At 38.2% G+C, this 20,650-nt stretch overlaps 1 protein-coding gene across 2 annotated transcripts in view; it reads left to right on the top strand.

Annotated features, from left to right (window-relative positions):
• The first annotated feature begins 4,340 nt into the window (after window positions 1–4,340).
• Window positions 4,341–20,650, top strand: part of SLC9A8 (solute carrier family 9 member A8) — a 112,062-nt gene continuing 95,752 nt past the window's right edge. Inside the window, exons 1-3 of one of the 2 annotated variants that reach the window (XM_027852950.1) lie at window positions 4,341–4,524; window positions 6,925–7,103; window positions 10,651–10,731. In XM_027852950.1, the coding sequence (XP_027708751.1) occupies window positions 4,499–4,524; window positions 6,925–7,103; window positions 10,651–10,731 (286 nt within the window). In that variant the 5' untranslated portion in view covers window positions 4,341–4,498. Of the gene's footprint in view, window positions 4,525–5,082; window positions 5,157–6,924; window positions 7,104–10,650; window positions 10,732–20,650 lie in introns of those variants that run through there. The other variant, XM_027852958.1, reaches the window with a different exon arrangement.

The raw sequence follows: 20,650 nt of genomic DNA, 5'->3' as shown, positions 1-20,650 counted from the left end.
GTTTGCAAAAATAAAATGGGAAGCACACTCTCCATTTACACACAAGGTTTTTGGGGACATTGGGCTCATACAATGTACAAAGGCAGTAAGGTACACACATAGGGAACACATAGGGTAGGGGAAGGTGTCCTTCCTGATTCTTGACCCTTGGAATCCTTGTTTCATTTTAGGAAGTCCCCATCAACTTCACTTTAGGGAGAGTATTTATGGATGAACTGCTCCCTTGTTTGGGTGAGCTGGCTCCTCATGGGGATAGGTGTCTTGGCAGTCAAGTCAGTGTACTTGGCTAGAATGGATCTAGAATGGAATGGAACTACTGTACAATTGCTTAGCTGCTGTACTGGTTCCTCAACTGCTATTGACTCCAGTGGTATTTGCTTCCAAATTCAGTTGCTGAGACAGTCTCTTATGTTCTGACCTCTGGAAGCTCACAAGGATATAACCTAGTCAATTCTGTTTCCAAATACTCATTCACCTAAGATCAGGAAAGAATAAACACCAAAGAGACAAAAGAAACAGAGGCACTATGCATTCATGGTCAGGTGTTGGCAGGGTGGGTCATAAGATAGTCAATGCCCTTCCCCCCACTCAGTGGTTCAAAGCAGTACTTGCTTAATACCAGGAAGGAAAAGGACAAAAGAGCTGAAAGTGGGGAAGGACAGAGTTCCTTTTGTATTGGAACTAAATTTTGGCTACATGCCTCCTGAGTCATTGAGTTTGGCTCCTCAAATAACCAGAAAAATCACCAGATAAAACTAGCCTGGCAGTCACTCATGGCTAGGAGTAGGGACACCAAGACTCCACATATTAGATTGGAATCAGGGAATACTGCACATGCTCACCCAGTAGGAAGGGCAAATCTAAGCATGCTCCAGGGACTGGGCCCTCACTGGGCCAAAATTATACAAGATAATTTGATGAGAGAGCATTAACATCTAGGGCAGGGATAGGACACCTACAGCCCCAAGGCCACATGTGGCCTTCTAGGTCCTTGGGGGTAGCCTTTTGACCCAGTCCAACTTTTGCTGAACAAATCCTTTTATTAAGGGAATTTATTCTGTGAAGTTTGGATTCAGTCAAAGTGCTGCACTTGAGGACCTACAGTGCCATACGTGGCCTTTGAGACCACCCCCGGATAGCTCTTCTGGATGTCAGTTCCCGACTAAGACAAATCTACCACACTAGTTCTAGGCCCTGAACCTTCCATATACAAGGAAATTTCCTTGGTGCTGAAAATAAATAAATAAAAACAGCCACTGTTTTCAAGGAACTTATATTTTACTGAAAAACACCCTGATATATTCCATGATAGTGAAATGAATGATATTATGCTATCTCTCACACACTCATACTTATTCAGTTCCCTAAAAGATATTTGTGAAAAAGGCCTAATAGTCATGTCTTCTGGATCATCTCTAAAGTCCCTTTTGAGTCCTAATATTCATAATGATTCTATGTTCTGAGAAAATAGAATCTGAGAATCCATAAATGAGAGGCCCTTGATTTCAAATTAAAGGAGGCTGTTATCCTTAGATTGCCAAAGATGATAAAAGGTAGAAAAATTCAATGTTGGAAGGGCTATGGGAAAACAGACATGCTAATTCCTTAGGGGGCTGAAACTGTTAAATTGTTTGACCACTTTGGAAGAAAACTTGGAAATGTATAAGAAAAGTTACAAAATTTGTCTTATCTTTCACACCAATAATCTTACTGCTAAGCTTATACTCTAAAGGGATTGACAGAAAGAAAAGACCCATATAATGATGGACCCAGTGGTAGGAAAGCAGATGAACAAATTTTGGTATATGATTGTTATTATTGTATAATAAGGATAGACAGGTGAAAAATTCAAAGAATTATGGGAATACTTGCATGATAATACAGGACTAGAATTTGGGAGAGAGGTTAGGGCTGGATATATCCATATGAGTCTTGGCATGTATATGATAACAACTCATGGGAGCTGATGAGAATATCAAAGGATAGGGAGAGAAGAGGGCTTGGAGGGTGTCCACATTTAGTAGGGGAGAAGAGGAAGGTTATTCAGCACGGTTTGTTGAGAAGTGGCCAGGAGAGGAGAACCAGGAGTAAACTGTCACAAAAACCAAGAGAAAAGAAAATGTTTAGCAGAAGGAAGTGATTGATAGGGTCAAAAGCTGCTTATGTTCATCTGTTCAAAACCGTGGCCTATGACCCCCTATTTTTCACTGGATCTATTCAAGTTCCAAACAATTAAACACATCATAGCCAGACAAAAAGACATCTATCTGTGTAACAGAAGCCTGCCAATGTATTACATTGCAATAGTCCCTACCTTCTTGCTCAGACAGGCAGGAAAGAGCTCAGCAGCCAATCAAAAGTGCATTTTTCTAGCTAGTAGTCCAGAAACAATCACAGAATACCTGTTCATGCTATGAGTCAATGATGGGATTGTCGAAGGTCAAAAACGGACTATCATTGCCAGTTTCTTTTTAGATTTGAAAGGGAATGCAAGATAAATATCAAGAAATTAAAATAAGCATCAATTACTCCACCATTTATTTCCCCAAACTACCTTCTGCTACTTCAGCCCCTGGAGTCCACTCATTTCTGCCTTTTCAGAACAGCACTTGCTCAATGGATGTGGCAAAATTTGAATGTCTAGGGGGGGAAGTCTTTTTACTTGGGCACAATTAAACTTTAGGGTAATGCAACTGCTATTTCCTGAATGGGAAGTGGTAAAGAGACAAGGTCTAAAAAAGTGTTACCATTTCAACATCTGAAAGTACTAGCACTGCATTAGCAGGGGGAAGTGATAGACCTAGCAGACCACAGGCCAGAGAAATTCTTCAGGCTTCCTTCCTCTGGTTCTTTTCCCACTGTACTGTTCCTTTCCCAACCCACCTTTCCAGCTTTCTTTGTATCTCTCTAGTCTTCTACCTAGAAGATTACTGTCACTAGGCTTGCTGCAAACAGTCCTCTCCATCCAGAATCTGAACTGACAGGATGACATAATCCTCTCATCCCAGCACCAGGCCTCCCAAGATTTATGGGAAATTCGAATCTGTAGCAGAACTGTCTATTGCTGGCAAGAGATATCATTATCAGACTCCCATTACATTATGATATTACATGACAAGTACATTAAAGGTAGAGCTAGGTGGTACAGTAGATAGGGTGCAGAGCCTGTAGTTATAAGACCTGACTTCAAATCCAGCCTCACACGCTTACTAGCTCTGTGGTACTATGGGAATCACTTAACCGCAGTCTGCTCCTCACTTTCCTCATCTGTTAAATAGGATGGCGTCTACTTCCCAGGCTTGTGAGGATCAAATGAGATATTTGTAAAATGCTTAGCAAAGGCACACGGGAGCCACTATAAAATATTAGGTATCATTGCTATTATTATAGAAGTGTAGTTCAATTCAGCATGAAAAAAGCTACGTAAGGTCTAAGTGGAAAGGATCATCCTCCAGTGTGATCAGCAGGAAAGGTTTCTTTCTTTTTAAAAATCTTATTTTATTGGTTATTCCCATTTTACAGATGAGGAGGCTGAAGCAAAGGTTAAGTAAATCACCCAGGGTCTCAAAGCTCTGAAAGGTGTATGCAGGGAGTGTTCTCCATTCACTTGGCTGCCTAGTTGCTTGGTAGCAACGGAACTGGATTTTGCAATCCCAGGACTAGGGGCTCAGGACCTGTGTGACCTGAGAGTCTCTATTTTTCCTCCTCCAAGTCTTCATTTCCTTGTCTATAATAAGGTAAGGTGGTGGACAAAAAGAATTACTTCTAAAACCCTTCCTAGTTCCGAAGTTCTATGAGTTGAGGCAGCAGGGTCAAGGTCACCGGCCCCGGGATTGGGGATGACGTAAGTTAACTTTGCCTAGGACCCCGCCAGGGTCCCGCACCTCACAGCCGCCGGCCCGCAGTGCCCGCTCTGGAGCAGGAGCGGTAGGACCCCAGGTTCTCCTTTCCTCCCGACAGCCCGGCTGGTCACCAGAGACTGTCGGAGCTGAGAAGCGAAGCCCTGGGTTCAAATAACACCACGCTGACTAAGGTTTATAAACCTGTCGAGGCCGAGGGCGTTTGTGCGGAAGGGGTTGGGACGCCAAGGACAAAATGAGTGAATCACCCGTCCTCGAACATGGCTTCCCGCTCTCCGCCCCCCCGAGTTTCCCCTTAGTATCATCCAGTGACTATCACATCACCAGGTCAGAGAGGACGAGGAAAGAACGAAGCCGTCCCACGCCCCAGGAAGGCTTCCTGGCAGCCACGTGGTACCAGAGAGTCACGTGCCCTCCCCACGTCTTCTATTCCTGTGACGCCCCCCTCCGCCCTCTCTGCCCCACCCCCCCAGCCCGGACCAGAGAGACGAACGGAAGGAGAAGCCGCATTCTCCCGGCCCCGCGCCTTCCCACATCCGGCTCCCCGCCGGTTCCCCCACCCCCCCAACCGGAAGCCCAAGGCGGCCCGCTAGCCCCGCGCTCCTGCGGGCTCTCGGTGGCCGTGGCGGAGCCGCAGGATGGGGGACAAGATGGCGGAAGAGGAGTGAGTGGGATTTCCGGGCGGCGGTGGGGCTGTGGGCCCCCCAGGGTGGGGGTGGGGCGGCCCGGCCGCACCTCCGAGCAGCCTCCCCGCCCCCCCCCCCCCCCCGCTGTGGCTCGCGAGCTGAGGCCCGGGGCCTGTAGGAGGCGACCCCGCCCCGCCCCCAGCTGCGGACCTTCTGTGGTCAGTCCCTGGAGGCAGGGTCGAGGTCATCTCCTCCCACGCCAACTTTTGACAAACGTGGAAATTAAGGCCGTCTACAGAGGGAACCTTTCCCCGCGACTTGCTTCCGTGTCCCCCTCCCCCTTTCTTCGAAAGGTCCCGCCCCCTTTCGGAGAGAGGTGGGGGAGGCTCTCAGCGTCGTCCTCGGGACGGAGAAGAGGCTCCTCCGTGGGCTTTCCTCCTGAAAGTCCTTTGGACCGCGCTTGGTCCGAGGGGCCTGACCTGTGGCGGAAAGTGACATGCCCAAGGTCGTACAGTGGCCGATCTGGGATTAGACCCCGAGCTCTGTCTCAATATGGTTGGAAAAGTTGAATTTGGAGTCGGGAAGACCTGGTTCATATCCAGCCGCAGCCACTTGCTGGCAGTGTCAAGTCACTTTAATCTTATATAGCCGCAGTTTCCTCAGCTGTGAAGTGGGTATAATAATTGCACCCATCTTGTAGTAATGTTATCAGATTTCAGCGGGATAATGTGTGTAAAAGTGTTTTGGAAACCTTAAAGCCGGCGCAAATCAGTACAGGCTATTGTTATTACTACCAGGACCAGGGCATTCTCCTTTTACAGATGAAAATGAGGTTCGAAGAGAAGCCACAGCAGCATGAACACAATTCTAAGGTTTAAAAAGCCCTTTCCTTGTCATGAGCCTGTGATGTAGGTAATGAGAGTTGGTTGTGGAGTGTTAGAGGAAGGAATAATAATAATAGAGGCTAGCCTCTATACAGCTCAGGTGCATCCTAGATTTATCTCGTTTTATTCTCCCCAAAACCCTAGAAGGTAGGTGCTATTATTATCCCTATTTTAGAGTTGAGACAAATAGAGCTTAGGTGATTTGCTCACAGGCCACACACAGCTAGTAAACGTCTGGGATTGGATTTGAACGCAGGTTTTCCCGACTCCAGGCTCGGCACTCTTATGCACTGCTGCCACCTAGCTGATATGGAGTTGTAGAATTTGGGATTCCTGCTGTGGCCAAGTTGTGCACTTAATTTCTGTGGACCTCATTTTCCTTATCTGTAAAATAAAGAGGTTGATTTCCGAGGTCCTTGGCTGCTTCAAGTCCTATGACACTGACTCAGATTGTAGTGCTATCCCCTTTTATGAAGGGGGTGAGAAAACTAAGACTTGGGCATGCTAACTTGTCCAAGGTCCTATGGCTTTTAGTTTCCCTGGGGGATTGATTGAACCAAGTCTCCTTACTCAAGGGGCAGAATTCTTTCCATTTCACTACATTCCCTGCAACTACATTTCCAAGCAGCTTGTGTACTTGCCTGTAGACAATAAGTAGCAGACACATGACTTGAAATCAGATTTATGAGATGAATTTTTAAAACATCGATGAATACAATGTTGATGTCATTCTTTATATTATAGCTTTTCAGGTTTGTCTAAATAGTGTGGAAACATTCTGTGTGGAGTCTGAATAGACCTAGGAAATCAAAACACTCCAGTTTTCTTTCTTTGCTTTTCCCCTCCAAAAGAGGAAAGGGTTTTGGTTATACACTTCATGGTGATTATGGCCAATGACATAATGATAATAGGTTACACTTTTAAGCTACTTAAGTAATATTAATAACTAACACTTATATAGCAGTTTACAAATATCCCATTTTATCTTTACAATAACTCTAGGAGAAAAAAAATAGCTCTAGGAGGTAGGTGGGTTTTTTTTTTAATCTCTATTTTACTGAAGAAGAAACTGAAGCAGAGAGAGTTTAAGTGACTTGTCCATGGGTCACACCTACGAATAAGTACCTGAGGTTGGATTTAAACTCGAGTATGTCTGACTGCAAGCCTGATGTTCTTTCTTCTGTACCACCAGCTGTTTTTATCTTTTAATTTGGTGGTATACTTAGGCTGCTTTTAAAGGTACCTTGATTGTGATGACCAAATGTCATCACTCACTACCTGTATGACCTTGGGCAAGTCACTTAACCTCTCTCAGCCTCAGTTTCCTCAATTTTAAAATGAGAAGATTGGGCTAGATGACCTTTAAGGTCCCTTCTAATTCTAAATCTATGACTCTAGGATGTTGTAGTAGATGACTGTGTTAGAGCTGGACAGTTTTAAAGCTTGTTCTTTTAACTGCTTATTTAATAAATAGTTCGTTACTATGTGTGTTTATGCCTTAGAGAGAGAGGCATTTTCTTTTTACCTACCTGCTTCATTTGTATCTTCTGACAGGTTCCTCAACACAACCCATGAGGGTCTCAATATAACCCTACATACAACCCTGGCCATTACTACCAAACTGGTGGTTCCAACTCCTGCGAAACCCATCCTTCCGGTTCAAACTGGAGAACAGGCTCAGCAAGAGGAACAATCCAGTGGCATGACTATATTCTTTAGTCTGCTTGTTTTAGGTGAATGTTGAAATGCTATTGTTTACTTGTTTGAAATAGTGTATGTTGTACCTGTATGGAGAACACTCATATTTGTTCTCCTTTGCCCAGTTGTCCTGCCATTTAGTTTTCTCTACTAACGTCACTGAAGAAAGATGATCCATTCATAACCTGTCACTTATCTTCCTTCATTAAACAGTGCTTAGCCTTCTTAAAAGTGTTTTCAGATGTATCCTTACTGAGTATCTTGAAACATGGTAGAAAGAGATAATTCAAAATCTTTATTGAAACAATACTAACTGTGTGACCCTGGACAAGTCACTTAACCCCATTGCCTAGGCCCCCCCCCCCAAAAAATAGAAATGGTTTGAGTGTTGGTAATAGCTTAGAATTTTAGAATATTCTAAAAGCTTAGAATATGGATACAAAATGCCTTTCTGTATTCTATTTGGATTTAATAAACACTGATGGCTTTCTTTTTGCAAATCTCTTTGGATAAAATTCCTGGGGTAGTAATTAAGTAATTCAGGAGAACATTTTTGTTGCAGTGCAGCATGCAGATGGAAAACAATTCCTGTCTTGATTAGAAAATCTTTATTACCTGAAATCTCCATTTGAGGCCAAAGGAAGGTCATTATTCTATTAATGTTGAAGGCAACTTGATATGTTAAAGAATATAAAAAAAGGGTAGGAAGAAAAGATATTTTTTGTAAACATTATTCCCATCCCTCATTTTTCCCCCATAAAAAGATGAAAGTGGGAAAAGGAGGTCGAATTTTAAGGTAGGCTTTATTTTATTTATTTATTTATTTTATTAATTTATTTTTATCAACAATCGCTTCCATATGCTTTTGAGTTTTAAATTTTTCTACCTCTTTCTCCCCACCACCCTCCCCAAGACAGCACACAATCTGATATAGGCTATACATATACATTCCTATTAAACATACTTTCACATTAGTGATGTTGTAAGTAAGAATTAGAACCAATAGGAAGAACCACACAGAAAGAGGAAACAAAACTCAACAGAAGAGAAAAAAAATAGCAAATAATATGTTTCGATCTGCATTCAAATTCCATAGTTCTTTCTTTGGATGTGGGTAGCATTTTCCATCATGAGGCCTCGAGATGTCTTAGATCCTTGTATGTCTGGGGAAGGGTTAAGTTTATCAATATTAGTCATCGCACACCATGGCTGTTATTGTGTACAACGTTGTCTTGGTTCTGCTTACTTCACTTAGCATCAGACCATACAAGTCTTTCCAAGTTTTTCTGAAGTCAGGTAGGCTTTATTTATAATAGCTGTTTTATACCTGTCGATTGAATTGGATTTGTTGAATTGAATCTTTAAAATGAGCTTGTGCCAAAGAGCACAAAACAGTTTTCTACAGCCTGCTGATGAATCAGAACAAAAATCGACTTAGGTTTTATACCTTTCTTAGGCCAAAAGAGTGTTGGGTTTAATTTAATTTTAACCCTGGGGTAACTGTCTTTTCAAATATAATTTCAGAATCACATTTAATATCAGCTGGGTTTTGTTTTTTGTGTTTGTTTCTTTTTGTGTTTTGCTTCTTTTTACTTGTGTTCTCCACAAACGATTTATGAATTTGGGTCTCTTTAACTGCTTCCTGGAATGCTAGTAGGTACCAGTAGCATAGTTTAAGACTTTTTAAGTGAACTAGGAGAATTTTATCTTGGATCTCTATTTGTATAATATATCTATTTACTTCTGAACAGAGGTTCAAATGATATGCATCTAAGGTCTTAAAAAACAGTGTCCTACATGAGGTGATGTGTCATTGCACTAAATTCATGAACCATAGTGAATGGAAGGAAACTAGGACATTTTAGCACAGGCAGTGAAGAGCGAGTCTTTTTATTATAGATACTTCTCACCTTATATATCACCTCCTTGCCCTTACTACTACTGTTTAAATTGGGCCAGAAAAGAAATTGCAAGGTTTTTTGTGTCCTTGATCACTGTGGGTCACAAAGTATGACAAGGAAAAGGAGGTAATTTGATTGTGAGTCAAAGCTATTGCCAGATTGAAAAAACCCACACAATTGGTATGCATGGTCTTTGCTTTCCACCAGTTGGGATTTAAGAAGGATTATCAATCACTTTAAGATTGAGCACCTGTAGGTTTTCTTAAGTGTCATAATTCAATTTATGGATATACTCTTGACACTTGAAATCAATTGGTTAGCAGTCTATACTGATTCTTAGAAGCTTAGGCCATAACCGTGTATGTGTATTATTTTTATGACTATTGAACTTGGCAATGATTAACACTCTTTTCTGTAGAAACTTTTTTTTTTTAATAAACTGGTAAAAAGTAATGGAGATTTTTTGGAGTTGACAAATCCATGTTTAATATTATTTTTGTAATTACTTTTCAAGTTTGTGTTTATTAAGTAGCCTTGGGAAATTTATAGAGTTGACAATGTAGTGTTTGTGATCTAACATGGAATAGGATTTGATTTTACATTGGATTTATTAAATTGTTGATGCTGATTTAGAATATAATAATTTTTAATATAATGAGTGAAACAAAGATAATGCCATGACAAGCCTGACATGTTTAGCAGCCATTTCATTAGAAACCCATTGAGCACGGGCATTAAATTTTGTTTTGCTGAGTTAAGAAAAAACAAATATTTACCAAAAAAGAAACAAACAAAACCCTCACTCTACCCTACTAATTTGAAAATAACACCAACACCAATGCCATCAAACTACAATAGAATTCAGTTTTGATCATTAATGTGGTTGAAAGTATTACAGTTGAACCAGAGAATTGTAATTTTTTTTTTAAGCATTGGGAAGATTGCACTTTGAGAATTACCACAGTGTTATCTTATAGGATATATAACATGCTGACTTATTTCCCCTCTTTCCCTTTGGTATTAAAATTTCAAAAAATGTGATTTGATGTGGGTGTCAGGAACCAATTTATTGATTATTTCAGTTTGCCTTAGTTAAAAATAGGGAGAGCAAAGTAGTATTATTTCTAATAAGAAGATGTCATATAATGTGGTAAAAGAATATCTTTGCTTCTCTGTGTTTTATTACAATTATAGTTACTTAGATTTTAGTGGCCAAGTAATTTTAAATTAGGGATATGGTTACAGCTTTTAAAAATCACTATTCCATTGGTCAGTTTGTAACTTGTAATTTATTATATTACATTATATGATCTCTCTAAAGTGAGATCTCTTTGGTTTTTTTTTTGTTTTTGTTTTTGTTTTTTTTGCTTTATGGTGAGGCAGTCGGGGTTAAGTGACTTGCCCAAGGTCACACAGAAGTGAAATCTCTTTGAAAGGAAAAAAAATCTCTGTACACTGAAACATAGCACTGATTATAGGCTTCACCTAGATTTCATATAAGCCAGATTTTATGAGAAAATGCAACTCATGTTGAGACCAAAATAGCAGTTTTCATCCATTCCAAGGAATTTTAAAAAGCATTAAAAATATATTTTTTATATTTTATCAGATTTTTAGTTGCCTTTAAATGATTGTTAGGAAATGGGCTGTTTTAACATTGTTTTTTACTTCCTTTGCGCAGCTATTTGCATCATATTGGTGCATTTATTGATCAGATACAGACTGCATTTTCTGCCAGAGAGTGTTGCAGTTGTCTCTCTAGGTAAGTGGTTAAAATCTGGTTAAATTAAAGCTATTAATGATGTTAATTCAGTTTAAACTGATGACCTTTTGGAGGGAAGGGTCCAAGACCTGTGATTTCATTAGTGTAAGGAACTCCTGAATTAGAAACCACACTCCTCTGTAATTTAAAGCCTTAGAGCATTATTTAAGGCAATAAAATATTAAGTGATTTGCCCACGATCACACTATTAGTGTATGTATGATACAGAACTTGAACTTAAGTATTCTTGACTCAGGCCTTCTATCCACTGTGCCACAATGCTTCTTTTGAATAAACCCAGTTAATTTGTAAAATCATTAAATTTTAGAGCTGGAAAGGACCTTGGAGTCTAACCTGTCCTATTTATATAAATGAGGAAGCTGAGGCCCAGGAAGGAGAAGTAATTTATCCAGTGTCCCATAAGTGAGTTGATGGCAGGACTGGGATTAGAGCCGAATTTGATGTAGTGTGAGTTCAGGTTCAGGAGAGACTTGAGTTTGAATCTGGCTTCTGACATTTATTAGCTATGAAACCGTCATTTTCCTTATCTGTAAAACAGACATAATGGTATCTCAAAAAGGTTGTTTTCAGGATCAAGTGAGATAATAAACAAAGTTACATAAATTTCAGCTATTTTTCTTTCTTTTTTTTTCTACTGGAGCCCCAGTTCTGTTGTTAACAAACTCTCCTTCATCCTAGATTTCTTCTTCTCATACTTTTCATTGTTGTCAGTTCATGAAAACCTGATTCCTTCCAAAGGCACTGCATCTCTGGTCAACATATCTAGTACTGAATGCTGCTTTCGAGCCCCTCAGACATACTGGGACAAGTGGAATAGACATACTCTTTGCTTCTTACCCTATTTCCAGACCTTCTTTCTTCTACCATAACATAGTACAGTCAGTTCTGCTATAACTTGACATGTGTGTTCCCCAAAAGCACCATACTATGTGAATTTGTGCAGGGAAAACCACAGAGCTTGTGTGGACAATGGGGTTAGTGGTACAATGCTCAAAAACTTCATCAGTGACTCAAAAGAAAGATATGGACCTAATAAAACAGTAGTGCAGTTTTATATATATTAAATGGTTAAGAAATACATAAATATTACAATAAATAGCAGTAGCATCTTTGACCTCAGTCTGTCTTCAGTCTCAGGCCAGGGTTGGGTAGGCTGAAACTCTGGGCTTGAGTAGGGGAAGGGGTTTGAACCATCAAACCAGCTTTCTTCTACCCATAGCTCTTACTGCACCAGAAAATATACAATATTTTACTTTGAAAAAGACCTGGATTTGCTTGTGGAAGTGAGCATCAGAAGGATTGCAGCTTTATGAGTTATTGTGAAGTGGTGTAGTTTTCTGCATTTCCAATATTTCTCAAGCAGAACTGACTATATTTCTTATTTTAAGCAGGCCACCCTTCCCTGTCTATATTGTTGTTTTAATCATCAGCTCTAGGTCACTCTCCTTTCTCAAAGAGTTCAGTACTTGCCTCATAGTCTTCTTTGTCTCAACTTTGGTCTTTGTACTACAGAGACTTCAAAATGTACTTTGATGTTTCCTAAACATCCTGACATTCTCATTCCTCCTTTCCTACTCCTGTAACCTATGAGGGTGGTTATAACTTAGAGCTCATTGCCCATAACTGCTATTTCCATGATCTTGAACTCTTAAATTCCCCTGTCTGATCATATATTCCAGTCCCTTTATCTTTGTCTCTTAAGGTAGCTAGATGGTGCTGAGGCTAGAGCTCTGGGCTAGAGTCAGGAAGACTTGAGTTAAAATGAAGTCTCAGGTACTTCCTAGTTGTGTGACCACTTACTTTCTGGTTTCCTCAGATTCCCCAGTTGTAAAGTAGGGATAATAATAGCTCCTACCTCCTAGGGTTGTTGCGTGGATCAAATGAGACAATGTTTGTAAAGTGCCCAGAACATAGGAGGTGCTTCATAAATGCTTCTTCCCTCCTCCTTCTCCTCCTCTTCTTCCTAAAACTATTCTTTGTCCTCACTTGGGCCTTCTGGTCCTCTGTTCTTATCTGTTCCTTTTCCTGGCTATTCCTGTAGTTAATCATCCCATCTGTGGCCTCATTGTCCTCCCCTTGCAGCCTTTTGACTTTCTCATGTCATGTGTGATATACCTAGTCAGCGGGGTTGTGGTTCTCCCTCCAACTTCATTCAGCAGCCTGTGAGAGGGCTTTAGCCTCTTCCTATCAGTTGGTTCCTTTCCTACTGCTTTCAAATATGCCCTATTGTCTCTCAGCCTTAATGACCCGCTACTAGGCCACTGTTTACTGTGTTCTCTGATCTCATTCCTCTTGCCCTTTTGCTGTTTTCTGTATTCTTACACTTGTATTGCTTTCACATATGGGTGGAGTTGTGCTGCACCTGCTCAGCTGCACCTTCACTGCTATAGGACAGTCCTTTTGTCCTTTCCTAGTTGGAACTCTGACACATTCTCCTGTTTGACCATAACTCATTATCACTCCTTTCCTTATGCTTCATCCTTGCTGTAACTGTTCTTTGCATTCATCAAGTGCTTTCTCAGGCCATTACCCTTGTTCAGACTTTACTTGTTTCCTCTTCACCTTCAACCCAGTGGTTACCCATTTCTACCCTACACTGTTCTCTTGAATCTCTTACCCCCTTTCCTTTTGTTACTCCTTCCTTGCCAAACCTCAGCCCTAAATTACTTCCACCATCTGCTTCTTCGACTCCTATTCACAAGTTGCCGAATGAAGCTGGAGGAAGAACCACAACCCTGCTGACTAGGTACAATACACATTTGTGTTATCCAACCATAGCTGGGCCCTCACTGCAGCTGGCCAATCCTTTTATTTCTCACTAATTGATTCCCTATCTTACTCTTTACAGAAATTATTCCAAACCTTCTCTTTCCTCCTTAATCTACTCCTCTCCTTGTCACTCAGCTGAGGACTTTGCCTTTTGATGAAAAAAATTGAAGCCATTTGGTGTGAACTCTCTCTTCTCTTCTCATCAATTCTAAATCTCTTGACATCATCTTCTACTCTCTCCTTTTCCTCCAGTTTATGTCAAAGAGGTGACCATTCTTCTTGCCAAGGCCAGTCCCTCTACATCTGCACTTAATGCCCCTTTCCTATCTTCTCCAGCAGATTTGCTTCCTCAGTTATGTTCCCTTCTCCATCTTCAGGCTCTTCCTGTCAACTGATACCTTTTCTTCAAACATGACCAAGTCTCTTGTAGCCTTATAAAACCTTTCCCACAAAGCCATTGTCCTCCTATATCTCTTCTCTCTTTCTCAGTCAAACTCCTTGAAAAAGTTGTCTGTATTGGCTCCCTCTACTTCTCCTCTTCCATTTCTCAGCCTTTTACAATTTAGTTTTTTATCTCGTTGCTCATCTGAAATTACTCTTTTCTTTAAAAAAATATTTTATTGCTATTGCTACTTTTTATTTTTACATTGCCTAGATTTCTCTCCCTGCCCCTCATTTTCCCAGAGAGCTATTCCTTATTACAAAGGATTTAAAAAAGAAAACAGGAAGAAGAGAAAACAAATTCAGGAAAAACCAATGTCAAAAAATCGGATGTTATATGCAATGTACTGCACCTTCACCTCCACAAAGGAGTGGGAGGAAATACAGTCTCATATCTCTTCTTTTGTGGCTAAGCTTACTCTTTTTAGTGTTGCTGTACTTATTTGTGAATGTTTTGTGGTTATTACTCTTTCTATTTACATATTGTAATCATTGAATATCTAGCTGTCTATTCATCTATATAAATTTCCAGATTTGATAGTCTTTTCTCAGTCCAACCTTATTACTTGTATGCTGCATTTGATACTGTTGACCATCTTCTCCTAGATACTATATTCTCTTTATGTCTTTATAACACTAATCCCCTCTTAATTTGCTTCTCTGCCTTCCTTAGTTTATTCATTATCCATATCATACCCCCTAACTGTAGATCTTCCCCAAGATTCTGTCCTCAGTCTTCTTTTCCCTCTATATTCTCTAGGAAACTAATCAGTTCCCAAAGGTTTAACTATGGTCTCTTTGGAAGTGACTCCCAGGTCTGTACATCCACCCTTAGTCTCTTCCCCTATGCTTCAGAATACCAGTTGCCTATTGGACATTTCAAATATGAATATCCTGGAGACATCATAAATTCAACATGTATAAAACCAAATTCATTATTTTTCCTATGAAAACTTTCCCTTTTCCAAAGTTCCCTATTTCTATTGAAGGTAACACCTTCCTTCTAGTTCCTCAGGTTCATAAAATGAGTAGTATCCTCAACTTCTTATTTTCTCTTATGCCACACATCCAGTCAGTTTCTAAATCTTGCCATTTATGTCTTTGTAACATTTCTCAAATCAGTCCCCTTCTCTTTACTCACACGTTGCCACCCCCTCATCACTTCTTGCCTAGATTATTGCAACAGCCTCTTAATTGTTCTCTCTTTCTCAAGTCTCTTACCATTTCTGTTCATCTTATATACTGTTGCTCAACCATCCTATATACTTACTTAACCAACTCCAGCAGATTGCTGTTGCCTCTAAGATAAAATATAAACTCCCGTTTATCTTTTTTTAACATTATTTATTTTTAGCATCTATTTAAAAAAATTTTTGAGTTCTGAATTCTCTTCCTCCCAACCTTCTCCCACTCATTTGAAAAGGCAAGAAATGTGATATCAATTATATATGTGAAATCATGCAAAACATATTCCCATATTAGCTATGTTGCAAAAAAAGCAAGAAAAATAAAGTAAAAAAATTATGCTTCCATTTGTATTTAGACTCCACCAGTTCTTTTTTTTTTTTCATCAATTCTTTCTCTGGAGGTAGATAACATTTTTCATCATAAGCCCTTTGGAATTGTCATGGACCATTGTGTTGCTCAGAGTAGCTAAATTATCATAAACTCACATAAATCATCAGTTCGATTTATATATATCACCAACAAAACCCTGGAAGAAGAGACAGTAAGAGATAACCCATTTAGAATAACCATAGCATAAAATACCTGTAGATATACCTACCAAGACCAACTCAGGAACTACTTGAACATAATTATGAAACTTTTTTATACAAATAAAGTCTAATTTAAATAACTGGAGAAATATTAACTGTTCATGTGTGGGCAGAGCCAATATAATAAAAATGACAATTCTACCTAAGCTAATCTACTTATTCAATGCTACCCCAATTAAATTGCCAAAAAATTATTTCATTGAGCTAGAAAAAATAATAACAAAATTCATTTAGAAGAACAAAGGTCAAGAACATCAAAGGAATTTTAAAAAAAGGTAAAGGAAGGAAATTTAGCAGTACCAGATTTTTTTGGGGGGGGATTAGGCAATGGGGTTAAGTGACTTGCCCAGGGTCACACAGCTAGTAAGTGTTATGTGTCTGAGGCTGGATTTGAACTCAGGTCCTCCTGAATCCAGGGCCGGTGCTCTATCCACTGTGCCACCTAGCTGCTCCAGTACTAGATTTTAAACTGTATTTTAAGGTAGTAATTATTGAAACTATCTGGTACTGAGGGGCAGCCATCAATTGAGGAATGGCTGAAAAAGTTGTTGTATATGATTGTGATGGAATACAGCTGTGCTGTAAGAAATGATGAACAGGTTGATTTTAGAAAAACATGGAAAGATCTACTTGAAATAATGAATAGTGAAGTAAGAACCAGGAGAATGTTGTATATAGTAACAGCATTGTTGTTTGAAGAGTAACTGTGAATGACTAAGCTATTCTGAGTATTATAAATATTCAGATCAACTAGAAAGGTCCTACGAAGGAAGATGCTGTCCACCTCCAGAGAAAGAACTGATAAATTGAAGTATACATAATATGGTTTTACACACACACTCACATACATATACATCATATAGTGACCTTCTAGTGCAGAGTAGGGAGGGAGGGAGAAAGTGGGGTAGTTCGTAACTTAAAATGTGACAAAGTAAATAAATAAATTAATTAAATTTTCAAAAAGATATGGTTGAATTAGATGTTAAAAAAAGGAATAAGTCATCTACAATTGATCATCATACAATATTACTGTTACTATTATACAGTGTTCTCCTAGTTCTGCTCATTTCACTTTGCATCAGTTCATATAAATCTTTCCAGATTTTTCTGAAACCATCCTCTTAGTCATTTCTTATATAACGATAGCATTTCATCACAATCAAACCACAACTTGTTCAGCCGTTCCCCAATTGATGAGCATCTCCTCAATTTCCATTTTTTTCTTAGATCTTTTTGTGATACAGAATTAGTAGTAGTATTGCTGGGTGAGAGGGTATGCACAGTTTTATATCCCTTTAGGCATAGTTCCAAATTGTTCTCCAGAATGGTCGAATCAGTTCACAACTCCAACAACAGCACATTAGTGTCCCAATTTTTCCACATTCCTTCCAACATTTGTCATTTTCTTTTTCTGTCATATTAGCCAATCTGATAGGTGTGAAATAGTTTGTCAAGTTACTTTAATTTGCATTTCTCCAATCAGTAGTGATTTAGATAATTTTTTCATGTGATTATTGATAGCTTTGATTTCTTCTGCAAATTGCCTGTTCAGATCCTTTGACCATTTATCAATTGAGGAATGACTTGTATGCTTATAAATTTGTCTCAGCTCTCTATAAATTTGAGAAAGAGACCTTTATCAAAGAAACTTGTTGTAAAATTCCTTCCCACCCCCTCCCAGTTTTCTGCTTTCTTTCTAATCTTAGCTGCGTTGGTTTTATTTGTGCAAAATCTTTTTAATTTCATGTAATTGAAATTATCTATTTTACTTCCCATGATCTTCTCTATCTCTTGTTTGGTCATAAATTCTTCTCTATAAAGTTTGAGATCACCTACTGATGGGCCACCTTCCTTTACTTTTTTTTTCATTGATTTCCTTGATAATTTTGACCTTTATTCTTCCAGATTAATTTTGTCCTCTCTATCTCTTATTTGGTCATAAATTCTTCAAGTTTGAGATCTGCTCCTGCTAGGCCACCTTCTTTTTTCCCATTGATTTCCTTGATATTTTTGACCTTGTATTCTTCCAGATGAATTTTGTTGTTATTGTTTTCTAGTTCTTTAAAATAGTTTTTGGTAGTTTGATTGGTAAGACACTGAAGAAGTAAGTTAATTTAGTAGAATTGTCATTTTTAGATTGGTTTCTATAGCGTAGAGGTTATCACCTTCTGCTGACATGCGGAAAATCCCCAGTTCGAAACCCTGCAGAAACAATGTGGTCATAACTTTCTTTTCAAATCTGGCGTCAGACACGTAACACTTACTAGCTGTGTGACCCTGGGCAAGTTGCTTAACTCCGTTGCCTAACCAAAAAAAAAAAAAGAATTTCATTTTTATTATATGCCTAGGCTTATCCACGAGCAAGTAATATTTCTACAATTGTTTAGATCTGTTTTTATTTCTGTGAAAAGTGTTTTGTAATTGTGTTCATATAGTTCCTGGGTATATCTTGGTAGGTATATGCCTAAGTATTTTATATTGTCTGCTGTTATTTTTAATGGAATTTCTCTTCCTGTCTCTTCCTGCTGGACTTTGTTGGTAATATGTAGAAATGCTGATGATTTATGTGGGTTTATTTTATATCCTACAACTTTGCTAAAGTTGTTAATTATTTCAACTAGTTTTTTAGTTGATTCTCTAGGACTCTCTAAGTATACTTTCATATCATCTGCAAAGAGTGAAAGTTTTATTTCCTCCTTGCCTATTCTAATTCTTTCAATTTCTTTTTCTTCTCTTATCGTTATAGATAGCATTTTTGGTACAATATTGTAAGATAAACTGGGGAGTTTATATTTTATCTTAGAGGCAACAACAATCTGCTGGAGTTGGTTGAGTAAGTGTATAAGATGGTTGAGCAACAGTATATAGGATGAACAGAAGTGGTAAGAGACTTGAGAAAGAGAGATTATGGGCATCCTTGCTTCATCCCTGATCTTATTGAAAAGCTTCTAGCTTATTCTTATTACAGATAATGCTTACTGACAGTTTTAGATAGATAACTTCTTATTATGTTAAGGAAAGTTCCATTTATTCCTATGTTTTCCAATTTTTTTTTTTAACAGGAATGGGTGTTATGTTTTGTAGATTATCAGATTTATTGGCATATAATTGGACAAAATCATTCCCAATTATTGCTTTAATTTCATCTTCATTAGTGGTATACTCACCTCTTTAATTTCTTTTATTAATCTCTCCTTTGATTTTTCAGGATTTCCAATTTGGTGTTTAATTGGAGATTTAAAATTTGTTCCTTTTCTAGTTTTTTTTAATTGCATGCCCAGTTCATTGATCTGCTTTGTACCTATTTTATTGATGTAAACATTTAGAGATATAAATTTTCCCATAAGTACTGCTTGGTCTGTGTATCCCACGAATTTTGATATGTTGTCTCATTGTTGTCATTCTCTTTAATGAAGTTATTTATTGTTTCTATGATTTGTTCTTTGACCCACACATTCTTTAGGATTAGATGATTTAGTTTCCAATTAATTTGTAATCTATGCTTTTATAGCCCTTTATTGAATATGATTTTTATCGCATAATGGTGTGAAAAGGATACATTTAATATTTATGCTTTTCTGCATTTGTTTGTGAGGTTTTTATACCCTGATTAATACATGATCAGTTTTTGTGAAGGTGCCATGTACAGTTGAGAAAAAGGTATACTCCTTTCTATTTCCATTCAGTTTTCTTCAGAGGTCTGTTACCTCCAACTTTTAAAAAATTCTATCAATCTCCTTAACTTCTTTTTTATTTAGCTTACGATTAGATTTATCTAGTTCTGAGAAGGGAAAGTTGAGGTCCCCCACTAGTATAATTTTACTGTCTATTTCCTCCTATAACTTATTTAACTTTTCCTTTAAGAATTTGGATGCTATGCCATTTGGTGCATATATGTTTAACATTGATATTGCTTCGTTGTCTATGGTACTTTTTAGCAAAATGTAGTTTCCCTGAATATTTCTTTTCATTAGGTCTGTTTTTATTTTTACTTGTTCTGAGATTGTGTTTGCTATCCCTGCCTTTTTTATATCAGCTGAAGCATAATGGATTCTGCTCCAGCTCCTTATTTTTACTCTGTGTGTGTCTATGTGTTTCTTGTAAACAACATATTTTTGGATTCTGGTTTCTAATCCATTCTGCCATTCTGTGTCAAACTTGGAAGGTATATCTCAGGCAACGGGGGATAGAACATATTCATAGAAAAATACATACATGATAATTTGAGGAAAGAGAACACTAACAACTAGGAGAGTAATAATCTTGCCTTTATAGGCGGCTGTTTGACAGTTAATCCTGTCATTTACTAACTTTCTGATAATTTTATCTAGTAGTATTAGGTTTCATTTATTTAAATAAAGTCAGCTTTATTTAGTTCAACAAGAATTTAAAAAAAATTTACTATGTTCAAGGTGCTGTGTTGGATGCTCGGATTACAAAGACTAAAATAAAAAAAGATAGCCCCTTTTCCCAAGGAGTTTTATAGTCATTTTCTATTTTATAGATTTTTCTAAAAATTAATTTTATGTAAAATGTTTTTTGATACAACACATTCATCCTAGGAAATACAAAAACTTTACCACAAATTACATTCTCTGAAGTAGTTTAACAAAATTTCCTAAAAGAGCAATTGCATCTGATAGTAGATGTCACTTTTTACTTTTGTTGTTATATTGTTTTATTTGTTATCAGAAGGGAAAGACCTGTGTTTCACAGATTTTAAACCAGTTCTATCTAAAGATTTCTAAAAATTAGATGTATAAAATGACAAAATGAACTTTAAAAATTAGAATGTAAGCATAGCTATACAATAATTTAATGAAACTATAGATTGAAGTGTTAATGTGGATTTAGGTCTGTGTTCCATATTGCATTCTTTGGGAGAATAGCTCTAGTGGAGTAAAAAGTAA

The sequence above is a fragment of the Vombatus ursinus genome, unplaced genomic scaffold (genome assembly GCF_900497805.2).
Source record: "Vombatus ursinus unplaced genomic scaffold, bare-nosed wombat genome assembly UNPS02000580.1, whole genome shotgun sequence".
Classification (NCBI taxonomy): Eukaryota; Metazoa; Chordata; class Mammalia; order Diprotodontia; family Vombatidae; genus Vombatus; species Vombatus ursinus.
The sequence above is the reverse complement of the archived record's forward strand: the minus strand, read 5'-3'. Positions and strand labels throughout refer to the sequence as shown.